The sequence below is a fragment of the Crinia signifera genome, chromosome 4 (genome assembly GCF_055691185.1).
Source record: "Crinia signifera chromosome 4, ASM5569118v1, whole genome shotgun sequence".
NCBI lineage: Eukaryota > Metazoa > Chordata > Amphibia > Anura > Myobatrachidae > Crinia > Crinia signifera.
Genome location: NC_139220.1, coordinates 181,009,016 through 181,021,490, shown reverse-complemented (window position 1 = coordinate 181,021,490; position 12,475 = coordinate 181,009,016). Strand labels below are relative to the sequence as shown.

The window sequence follows — 12,475 nt, the reverse complement described above, 5'->3', positions numbered from 1 at the left end:
ATGTTGACGATATAGTCAACATCGGATCGGCATCGGATCAACATAGGATCAGATCGTGGATAGGATCTTAAGGCACATCTAATGGTGTGTACACACGTTAGATGTGCCTTAAGATCCTATCCACGATCTGATCAGATAGGATCTTGGATAGGATCTTAAGGCACATCCGATTTGCATCCTATCTTGACTATATAGTGCAGATCTGCACTATATAGACAAGGCAGCCAAGACTTTCTGGCTTCCGATACGTGAACGCGCATCGGGATCGGATCGGGATAGCAAGGGTTAAAACCCTTGCGATCTGCATCCGATGCCAATCCGATGTTGACTATATCAACATCGGAAAGGAAATCGGACCGTGTGTACACAGCATAAGTTTGGATGCCTCACTAGCTGTAGACATTATCTACAATACTTACTGTCTTTTGTGTGCACCCTATTAGATGTATGTATGCCATTGCCTTTATCCTTATACTAGGCATTGATAAAAAGCAGGTCCCAACTATTGTCAGGAAGTCCTTACTGTCATACGTGTCAATTATTAATGTAGTGTTATGAAGGCATGAAACACACAACACTGGCATTGTATTACTGTATACATTCGTATTACACAGAGGATGAGAAAGAGATGACTTTAGTCAAACATAAAAATATTTATTGGAAGAATTTGAATGAACATTCTGAACTTTAAACAAGACAAGCAGCACTGTCTGTCATAGTTACCAATATTTAGTACGTTTATTAAAAAAAAGTGTCAAATAAGAATAATTTGTGTAACCTGCACAGTGGCTTTCACAATATGGTAATAATACTATTATCTGCTAAAGACACCCATCTTTTTTCACTGCCCATATAAAATCGCAGTTACATTATAGGAAAGATGGGTTTAGTACAGTATATTCAATAGCCTAAACATCTCTGTATCTCCATCGTACATTAGAACACACATTTTGAATAATGTGACCACAGTGATTTACATTGTTTCTATTAACAATATTTCTAGAAAAACACATTTTAGCTTACGTGTTCCTTAGGATTAGAAGTCTGAATACACAGCTTAGTGAAATACAAATCACAAAAAAGGTATATTCTTATGTCTTGTCCATAAATGTCTACATTGCTCCCTCCAGTGTCAGATTAGTCATGGTAGAAAGTGTTAATTTGATGATCCAAAATGCATTGAAGGAGAATAAAATAAGTGGACTTGTGCTTTACTTATCCGAGTTCTTTGTTCATTATTTCACTTTCCTTGTGCTTTAAATCCGCATAGCAATTCCTATGTTCTTCCAATGGCTTCTTCACAATCTGTTCCTGTTAGATTTCCACCAAATTAGCCCTATTTGTGCTTGTATAATGTCCAGGGTGGAAATCATGTGCATATAACTTATTGTAATAGAGACAGATTAGCATATGTCAAAATCATGTAGCTCTTGTTAACATACTAAGAGATCACTATGAGCATCTGATGTACGTATACTCTTATGAGCCTTTGCTTCTTTGATTTTCTGAAGTAAGAATCACAAGCAGAGTAAATATGACTATACTCTGAGGAGGGTTTAATTAGATAATAGCATATTAAAGGTGTATTGTAATTGACTTCATTATGTGGATACTTGACAAGTATATTGACTTACAGTGGACATACTGTACCAATATTTTTGAAAATGCGCCAATTCACTAAAAAAAATGTAAGTCATGCCTTATGACTAGTAGTCTCTGTCTCAGCTGCAGTAATACTATTGGTTCCTTGCAAACTATCTGTGAAGCAGACTCAGCTCAAATGTCCACTTTAATTTTGAGAAAATCACACTTTCTTCATCTAAAAATCCAACACATTATTACAAGGACTGTTAATTGACAATCTAAGGTGTGGGCACTATCCACTTTTCCTGTTTTCCACTGTAAGCAGTGAACATTAAAACCTATTAATAATACAATATCTGTGCCCATTGCATTATTTACAAATATACTGTATATTGGTCATAGCTAGGTGTAGTTAGGTCTTGCCTATACTGTTTTTATTATGCAACATATTCAACTGAAGTCATGACACATATTAAGCAGGTAGGATTTTTTTTTAGCACAGTACATATGGACATATATTTCAGTCAGTTGAATCCGTTGGATATTGTAGGGTATATTATTGATACCCTCTATAGTTCCAGTGTTTTGTTGAGAAAAATAACCAAGATTGTTAAATATTTAATTATCACATTTGCTGATTTAAATTAATACTGATATACCTTTTAGAAGCTGCATTGTTGCTATATCATATTGTCCTTTGTAGAATTACTCCAGAAGCCATACATTCATAAAACTTTTTATATCTCTAGAATCCTTCATGTCAGTGCAACATAATAGTTGAAAAATACCAAGAAATACATGCTAAACCCCTCGGAGAAGGTTTGATTACTGGCTTCTTTACATTAATACTGCTTCATTTGTGCAAAAACAACCAGTTACATAACATGTAACTATATTCATTCTAAAAGTTATTACAACCAAAACCTAACTTACAAAATAGTCATAGGAAAGTAAATGACCATATATTAAAATGGCAGATGCCGTAAATACTCAATGGGAACCGCATGTTGTGTACTAGAGATGAGCGAAATTGTGCAGACATTTTTGGAAAAGTCGAGATTCATGGTAGAATCGGCTATTTCAGAGAGCTAGCCATGAAGTCATTGAGTTATATGGAATGTCATTATGCCTTGTGGGGAAGACTTAGAAATTACATTTGCACATGGAGTACATGGAACTCAATGCGGATATTCACCCATATCCATTATCTAGGCACTATCGCCAGCCCATTCCTTCATAGAGCCTACAATTCTGTATACAAGCTTTTGACATGGCTTCGATAAACTTTGCCTACTTGCAAATACCCTTTTTACCACTTATTTGCAATTTCACTTTTAGTTGAATGGCCATAAATACGATACTAAGAGTGCGCTACTGTGCTGCCTCCTTCTGTGTACAGTGACGGGCTGGCTGTGCTACTATACATGCGCGTACTCTGTCTGAACCACAGTGCAGAGTTCCGCATCTCTTCTGTTAGACCTGTTACCACTTCCACAGACATTACCTGAATTACCGCTGTTAACTTTGTGCCCACTGCTGTAACTCTGTACACCACCACTGTTAACCCTGTGTATAAACTCACCATCCTGGTTGACATCTGTGTGGACTAACCTTCATTTAACATTCTGCTGACAACTACTGAAACCAAACAGGATCTACCAATAGGTCATATCCACACTAATCCCCTTAGATGTGTGTGTGACAGGTGTTAAATTCCACTGGCAATATTTTACTAGAAAATGCAGAATTGTAAATAAAATGCAGAATAGATTTTAAAAGTTCGCTCATCTCTATTGTGTACGTAATGATCTTATTTACATGGTTTCTAAAGCTGTATGTTACAGCGGTCATTTAACCTGTCTAAGAAGCTCTAGAACATTATTGTGTACAGTCCTGAAAAATATTTTTTTCAGCAAAAAATAAATACAGGACTGCACAAGAAGTGCATATTTTCTAACAGTCTAAAAACCATAAGGACAGAAATGTTGATAACGATTATAAGGATGACGTTGTAGAGTCTAGAACCTCTCCTCCATTGCAAATCGTAGGTGTGTAGTGTGCACAGGCCGAGGCCGAGGCTGAAAAATAAACAGACAAAATAAAAATAAAGGTAAGGGAATCATACAGGTAATACAACAAAGGTAAAACAAGATTAACATTATTATAAACCAGTAGGAAAAAAAATCCATCCTTAAAATAAAATAGTTCCTAACTAACTAAATTAGTTCCTAATGTATCCTTGGAATCTACTGTGGTGAAAGGTTTTATTTAAATAAACATTAATTTTCTATTATATACAATACATTTTAGGGTAGATTTACTGTATACTGTACAATCAGTAGTTTGTAAGCTTACGAGCAAGGACCTCTCATGCTTTTTCTGTCTTTTATTAACCAGTCTTGTCTAATTAATGTTTTGTTCCCAATTGTACATGGTAAATGCTGATGCTAAATAAATAAAAAAATAATAATGACACTAATAATATAGATATAACAAAAAAAAGTACAAGAAAACTAAATATCCATTTTAATGGCTAAACCGTACTAAATGTAAATTATAAATGATTCATTACCCTACTGTATGAAACGTATTTCCATTTAGGGAAAATTTATATTTTAGCTTTTGTCTTTTATTAATGAGAATACCCGTCAGATTGCTATTGAAGTACAGTTTCAGAACACCCAAAGTCAGAATTGGCTACATTTCACAGGTCTGATATTACTAGACGTTATGAGACTGGTGCAGTATTGCACACATTGCTCCTTTCTCATTAACTGTTTTATTGTGCTTGCAACGTAATGTTTTTATTGTCTCTCTAGGGTTCGGATTCCCATTGATTGCGACTTTCCAATACAATACAATACTTTTTGGAGATGTAATTACAATTTCTAGGAAAACACTCTGACAAGGTATCTGAAAACTCAAATAATTATTGGCAGTGCTGCCCATGCAGACTCCGCACTATGGCAAAGATACACAGTCGACCCATAAAAACATGTGAAGTAAACATCACAAACCCATTCATGATGCTTTTTTTTTTTTTGGAATACATTAGGCTCTATTTAAAAAGTTGTAAATAGCCTTTTTTTCAGAGTTAAAAGGAATTCTCACAGCTTTGGGTTATTCATTCTTATGGTGAGAGTCTGCGATTGACATCTCGTAAGCAACAGGGTCTTGGAAGGGACAAGTTGTATTGTCCATGAGGATTTACTCCTTGCCAAGTACACAGGATGCCATCATGGAATAAAGAGGCTCTATCCCAATGGGTACATGAGGAATGTGTGAGGAAGTGTTTATTTAATAAATCAGTTTTACTACAATGTGTGTGTCCTGTCTTTGTTTTTAATCGTTTGTTTTACAGTGGTGTGGATCATTAGTTCGACCATAGAAAGGCCAACATGCCTTAGGTCAACCACTGAAGGTCGACATGCCTTATGTCGACACACTGAAAGTCGACATGGATTTATGTCGACAGGGTCATTAGGTCAACACAAGCATTAGGTCATGCATCAAAACTGCGTACACAGGGACACAATTATTTTGCTGATCTTTTGATATTGGATGTAAATTGAAGGTTCGCCATAATGATTGTATACATGTAAACCCATCATAAGGTTTCCTCTGGTGATGAATCATGTGATTGGAGGAAGCATCGCACCAAGATTAGTGATTGAGACTTGCCACTATTCTGTCCTGCCCCGTACACTAAAATGTCTATGTTTAGCTCTTCCTTTAATTAGTGCTTTCAGTTTGAACTTACCTTTGTATAAATTATATTAGTGGTAAAACTTGTGATAAACGCTAAAGGGGATTTACAATAAAATATTGGTAGATATTTTTACATTACCACACACATAAGGCATAATTCAGCTTGGATTGCTAATTTGGGAAAAATTAGTTGCCTGCAATCAAAAACTTGCTGTCCAGAACAAAATAATAAATGCCCAAATAGCGATGGATTTGTAAAAACCGAAACTTCAAAGAGTTTTTTGTATCTGGGCCAGTGTAAGGCTAAAGAAGTAGGCTGGAAGTTGTCATTGCTGATGTCAGACACCTAGGCACACTGTAGTGGAGACGGAGACTCGTTGACGTCACTGGGTCTCCGTCTCCGCTACAGTGTAATGGCTTTCAGAAGCTAGTGAGCAGCGTAAGAGAGGCCATCGCTGGATGGACCAGGCCAGTATTTGTGTGAACTTGGTGTAAAAGAGGTGGTATTAAAATTATACTATAAAGGTGGTTGCCTCTTTCTTTACATATTCTTTTTACAGGTGAACTACGAGACCCAGCGGGCACATTAATGCCCCCATGCTGGGTCTTGTGGTTCTCCTGTAAAAAACAATGTTTTACTACCACCCTGGAATTCTGGGGACAGCCCCAGGATTCAGCCCTGGATGGGGGACCCCTTTTAATGTGGGGTTCTGACTCCCCCATGGACCCCGTCCTGGACTGACTAGCCACGGTGTGCATGGTGTGACCAGGGCACTTGTATATAAATTGTTCCCACTCTGTGGCACGACACTGCTGACTGTTGGAGCCCAGTGCTGGTTCCAAAATACGAGGGACCCCCAGTTTTATTGTCCCCTGTATTTTTGGAACCAGTACCGGTCCAAGAGTCTGGGGCTGGTTTCAGGAATATGGGGGACCCCCACACGCTTTGTCCCTGTATTTTTGAACCAGCACCGGCTCGGGGCTGGTTATGCTCGGGGGACACCCCATGCCATATTTTAAAAAAATGTAAAAAACTAAATTCTGTATACTTCCATGTCTAAAAAAATTGCACATTATCATTATTATTACCAATAACCGCACATGTCTAAAAATCGCACATTTTCATTACTAAAAACCGCACATGTCTAAAAATCTCACATTTTCTTTACAAAAAAAATTGCATGTGAATTCTGATTTTGATGTAAAATTTGGACCCTATTACATTTTCGGTCAAAAATCGCAAATGTGACGTGCAAATTTGTAGGATTTTTTAGACACCTAAAAAGTCGCAACTTATTACATATTACCTTATTACATCTCCCAAATGCTAGCTTCCTGTCAAACAAACTGCAACTGGTATGCGACTGCTATCCATACGGATATTAATTTGAAATATGCGTATGCACAATTGTTCGACAATCAACTGGATTGCAAATTCTCGAAATAGCGATCCAAGCTGAATTTGGCCAATAGTTTTTTGTATTAGTCAGTTAAAACAAGTGGTGACCCTTTTTTTTGTTTTTTAAATACTTACACTGGGAATATGTAGTTGCAGTTCCACTAACGCTGAATCTATTTAAATGGAGTCTGTGTGTTACAACATTTTTCTGTGGCTGAAATAGAATGATGTGAACCTTCGGTGTAAACAGGCATCCTAAGACTACAAACCCACTGAGGCTTACAGAAATACACATGGTTGTAGTTTGGACCTGCAAGAAAAGAAAAATTGTAACGTCATTCTAATTTTACAAGCCATTCATCATACACAGCATTAATTCACAAACAATAAAAAACTGAGGGCATACACCAAGACTGAGGTTAAAGTCTGTAGGAAGCTATGATGCTATAGGATTTCACAGTTTGGGAAACGATTCCATAAAGTACTGTATGCCAACAATTACTAGACTACAAGTCTCACATGCTCAAATAGGAAAGTGAAAGTCAGCATTGTATAATAGAAACAGTTCATATTGTTTTCTATTATACAATGGACACTATATTAAAAAAAGGCAAGCAGCACTTGTTATTCAAGGTAAAGCAAAATATGTTTTTTTAAACACTTATATCTTTACTATTGTAATAGACTGCTGCGAGTTGATGTTGTAGAATGTAATGTAATATGTTCTAAGAAAAATTCACTGGGCTTTTTTTAATGACTTTGAATATTTCCAGTTCATTTAAAATATAGGGGCGAATAGATTTAATTTGCATAATCCTATTAGTCAATAGCATCACAAGAAGGGTGCAGGCCGCACCCGGGTGTCACCCACCAGGTTACGGTATATTAGATCTACAGTGTCTAGGTCTACAGTCAAAAGGTGGACCACTATTGGTCAACAGTCAAAAGGTCGACAGAGTCAAAAGGTTGACAGGGTCAAAAGGTTGACATGCAAAAGGTCGCATGAGTTTTTTATTTTGGGTGTCTTTGTCGACATATGTTGGTATGGACACTATCTAAGTGTACCGCATCCCCTCGCATGGCGCGCTGCGCTCAGCACACTATTATATTCTCCCACGATGCAGTAGTGTATGGTAGGGTATGAAATACCGCCTGTCAACACATGTCAGCTCAAAAAAAATTTAAAAACTGGTGTTGACCTTTTTTATGTAGAACTTTTCCATGTCAATCTTTTGAACATGTCAACATTCTGAATGTCGACATGTTTTAATATACTGTATATATATATATATATATATATATTTTATTTTTCTAATTTGACAGTCCTGTACTTCTTTCCCAATGTGACAGCAGTAGGTGGCTGGGCATTCCTGAGTATAGCCTTCACTGCTGCCTGGGAGAGGGGGATTGACTCGGGGAGAGTTATGGCGATAGTGAGCAAGAGGAGAGAGTGGGACCAATAAGCTGTGTGAGCTCATGCTGTTACTGATCTACTGATCAATAATCCTGTTAGTATTGTCCATCAGAGTGTCTGAAGAGGAGAGGAGGGGAGTGGGGGTGGCTGTCGGAGGGTGTCTCTGGAGTTCTGTGAGCTGATGGGTATTTCTGTCAGGTTGACTTATTTGCATTTGATGTGACCATGTAGTAATTGACAAGACAAAAGTAATTGAGGGCAAGATAGCTGAAAAAAAATACAATGACTTAATCTTCCAAAATCATTATCATGGTGTATATTATGGATATTATATATAGTATGAGCATGATTTGGTAAGTGCCAATCATTTAATAGGAAAAACCAACCTAGTTTTTTCTTTTAAATGATAACAACTTAAAAAATAAAATTTGAGGAGTTGTATCTGTACCTGATTCTGGAAGTCTACTATATAAACCCCTACAATATGTGTGGTTTAGTACCAGTAGGATATCATTGACCCCTTATTGTTTACTTACGGTTTCTTTATTAATGTCTGTCACTGAAGCTTTGTCCTTGGTTTTAATGTAACTCTTACAGTACGTTTATTCATTTTACAAAGATAAAAGTAATAATAGTATTGCAATACTTAATGATGCTTAACTTACCCTGTAGTCACTTGATGTCACATAAAATATAGGAAGGAATGCAAGCCAGATAATACAAGTTGTGTACATTGTAAATCCAATAAACTTTGCTTCGTTGAAATTTTCTGGGCACTTCCTTGTTTTGAAGGCGTATACTGTACATAATATCACGAGAACCACATCATATGTTAAAGAAATCAACATACTGGAATCTTTGACATTACATTTTAATATGACGGTTTCCCTTTTCTCAGGAAGTGTGTACCGCCTGGTACCAGGATATTCCAACATAAGCCATACAGATACAATGACAATCTGAACAGAGATGAGGCTTAGACATATGATGACTTGAGATTTGGGGCTGATGAATTTAGGTCTTTGAGCACCTTCTTTTACACCACTGAAGATCCTGGCAATACGATTTGTCTTTGTAAGAAGAGCTGAGTAACAAACTACAAAAGAAGTTCCGAGCCCAAGGCGGCGTAGAGCACATATGACTGGGGAAGGTTTGGCTATGAAGAAAAATGTCATACAGTAACACATAAACACTCCAATCAAGAGAATGTAGCAGAGCTCACGTCCTGAAGCCTTGACCAAAGGGGTGCTGTTGTGCATGATAAATACTCCTCCAACAAGACATGTGCACACAAAGCCAAGACAAGCAATTGTCACTGGTCCTATGGCCCATGCATCTTCCCACTTAATGTAGTCTTCTGGTAGGTCATAACAACCGGTTAGGTCTGGTGATGGCCACCGACCTGCTCCACAATCAACACAAGTGAACTCATCTACTAAGTACTCGTATGTTTCACATGGGATGCAGATCCAACAGCAAACATCTCCTGGCTGCATATTCTTCATTTCATTTGGAGCACAGGGGTCACTGCACTGTGAGGTTGGCACCAAACTTTTAGACCATTGTATCACATCTACATCTAAGGATAAGGTCTCAGCCCACTGACCTATCTTTAAGTAGGAATATTTGCCATTATTATATTGAAAATTGAAGACATTATATAACCCAAGTCCATCTCCATATGCATCAAACTTCACAATGCTGTCTGCAGTTGGTGGGATAAATGGAGCTGTTAAAACAAATTAATATGTATTAATACACACACACACACACACACACACACACACACACACACACACACACACACACACACACACTGTACATAACTACATATAAAATCTAGTATAAACATATACATTTAATATCTAGATATTCACTTTGTTGTTTTTGATCATTGTATCATATTTACTTAATTACAAGGTATTTTTTTAAATAAAAGTTGTCACTGTATTTAATACCTCACCACCCTTTCTTCTAGCCAACATTTTACAGTTTGAAATTCCATTATATTTATTACATTTATTATGTACAAATGGGAGGTTCCTGTCCTCACTGAGATCAGCATACTGGTTTTGCCACTGCATTATTCTATCAATGAAGTTTAGAATCATTAATATACTGTAGCACCTCAATTCGATATTCATCGGTTAAGTTTGGTTTCTTATATCAGACTATTTAGCCTTAGTTTTGCATTAATTCCAACATTGGCCAAATCAAGATTGGTAAATTGGCCGTAATGCAGTGCAGGAATGTGCTTTGTGCCCTAGAGGAGTATCTAGCGCTTCCATTATGAAAATTTATAAAGCCAGAAGATTAATACTTATTAAGATTATTAAGATGTTCATTTAAGCAACGTAAAACAACAACACAGGTACATTTACATAGTTTGTGAGGTTGAAAAAATACATTAGTTCTAAATGCATTGCTCTCATTAGAACAGCACAGGTGAGTGTACGTTCAGTGCTCATAATGCAACATAAGAACACTTGAGATATGCCTCTTAGATGGTATATATATGCAAGCACTGGAGTCCTGACATAAATATACGTTATGATGATGAGGAAGACAATCATAGTACTATATAGCCCTTTCTGAGTGTTGACAGCTTTAGTTGCTAGTACATTATTAGCATTGTAATTATATTACATCATATTGAGTACATATATATATATATATATATATATATATATATATATATATATATGGTCATTTTTATCAATTATTTTAGTAAAATATATGATTAAGCACAGTTGTTCTAACAGCATCAGATTGTTAATTTGCCACTTGGCCAATACTGATTCATTATTATATTTCAAATGTCACATTATTCTGAGATTGGTTAATGATATGTACTGTCGAGGCCATACACACGGAATAGTAAAATAATCACATTTGTATTCCATAATATGTCATGTACATCTGTTAGACACAAGGTCTGCATACATTAAAATATAAATTAGTAATATTGTATTTTGGTAACATGGTGATCATAGCTGTGACATTTTAATTCAATGTTTGTGTTATTTACTATAAGGAACACATACTGTAAATGGACAACAATGTTTAAGAATATGCATAGCTATTTTAATTGAATACAATGTAAATTGTATTTATTTGCAGTAATATGTGTTCACATTCTCCCGTACATCTATTATGCTAATAATGTCATACACAGAATAGTAGTCGCTCAAATCAATTTATTGTTACCACCCAGGTGCATTAAGGGAGGGGTTAATCTATACTAGAAAAAACAAAGAAATTCCCCCAGAGCACAATAATGGACCAGCAAAAGAAACATACATCAAACATGATAATAGTAATGCAGAGGTATAATTTTAATACATTTGCAAACATATGGTAAGCCACCAGCCAAAGCCTTTTCTATGGGGGTCCAATGCTACATTATAAATGATACAAACTACTTTGGTTATGGGTGTCTGGACCAAGGAGAAGCTGAACTTGCAGAGCATCTGGGCAGCTCTGTGGTGGCTAGAAGAGAGAAGCTGAGTGCCTGGAGCATCCTTAGGGTGCCACAGGTACAAGGTGCATGTTGCGAAGATGGAGACTTACAGCTACCTGAACCAAAAAATTAGGTGCACTCTAAAGATGCACAGGGACTCTATCTGCATATACAGGCTTAAGGGCGCCATTTAAGGCACTCTGCAAGCCAGATTCATGCTCAATGGGGCAGTGATGTTGCCTCTTCCTCTGTCCCTATTGTTTATTAGCAATGAAATGTTTCAAAATGATTAATTATTCATTCAAAATTATTTTAATGAAAAACATCAAGATGGCAACTTGCAGGGTCCTGATTGAAAACGATGGTTTTGTTGTGATTTTCCGGTGCTTTTGCTTTGCTTATTCTGCTAGCTTTTAAATATTTCAAAATTTCTGTACAGTACACCAAAAAAGTGTCTATTCAGAGAATTCACCATTTTATAACCCCCCCCCCTCTTTACCATTATGCCATGCGAATAACCTCTATTTTTTCGACCATGGCCATCTGCACTTACTTATTTTGTGCTTTGCTGGATGTAATTCTCAGTTTCTATGTTTCAAATTCCAAGTTTAAGTGAACATATGCATCATGTCATTTTGGTTTAGTGCATTGTTCTCAAGTGGCAAACACTGCTTGTAACTTTCTTCCATCATCTGCTTTGTCTGGGTATTTGTTTGATGTATTGCACATTTTTGGTTTTACATTTTATTTCTGTATTATTTATTTGTTAACATTTATACCGGACATTGGAGACAGGTTGATTGTAACCGGCTCCAACATATAGGTGTATTCATACACCGCCATTCATGCCATCTCACTGCGGTGACTGGAACCGCCAAATGTGGTATGTTACCCATATCTGTGCATCGCT

At 36.7% G+C, this 12,475-nt stretch overlaps 1 protein-coding gene across 1 annotated transcript in view; it reads right to left on the bottom strand.

Annotated features, from left to right (window-relative positions):
- Nucleotides 1-629: 629 nt before the first annotated feature.
- The window catches only part of GRM3 (glutamate metabotropic receptor 3), a 292,912-nt gene continuing 281,066 nt past the window's right edge, over nucleotides 630-12,475 (bottom strand). Inside the window, exons 4-6 of the mRNA XM_083183089.1 lie at nucleotides 8,771-9,834; nucleotides 6,827-7,001; nucleotides 630-3,662 (exon numbers count right to left, since the gene is read on the bottom strand). Coding sequence (XP_083039215.1) covers nucleotides 3,580-3,662; nucleotides 6,827-7,001; nucleotides 8,771-9,834 — 1,322 coding nt within the window. The 3' untranslated portion in view covers nucleotides 630-3,579. The remainder of the gene's footprint in view (nucleotides 3,663-6,826; nucleotides 7,002-8,770; nucleotides 9,835-12,475) is intronic.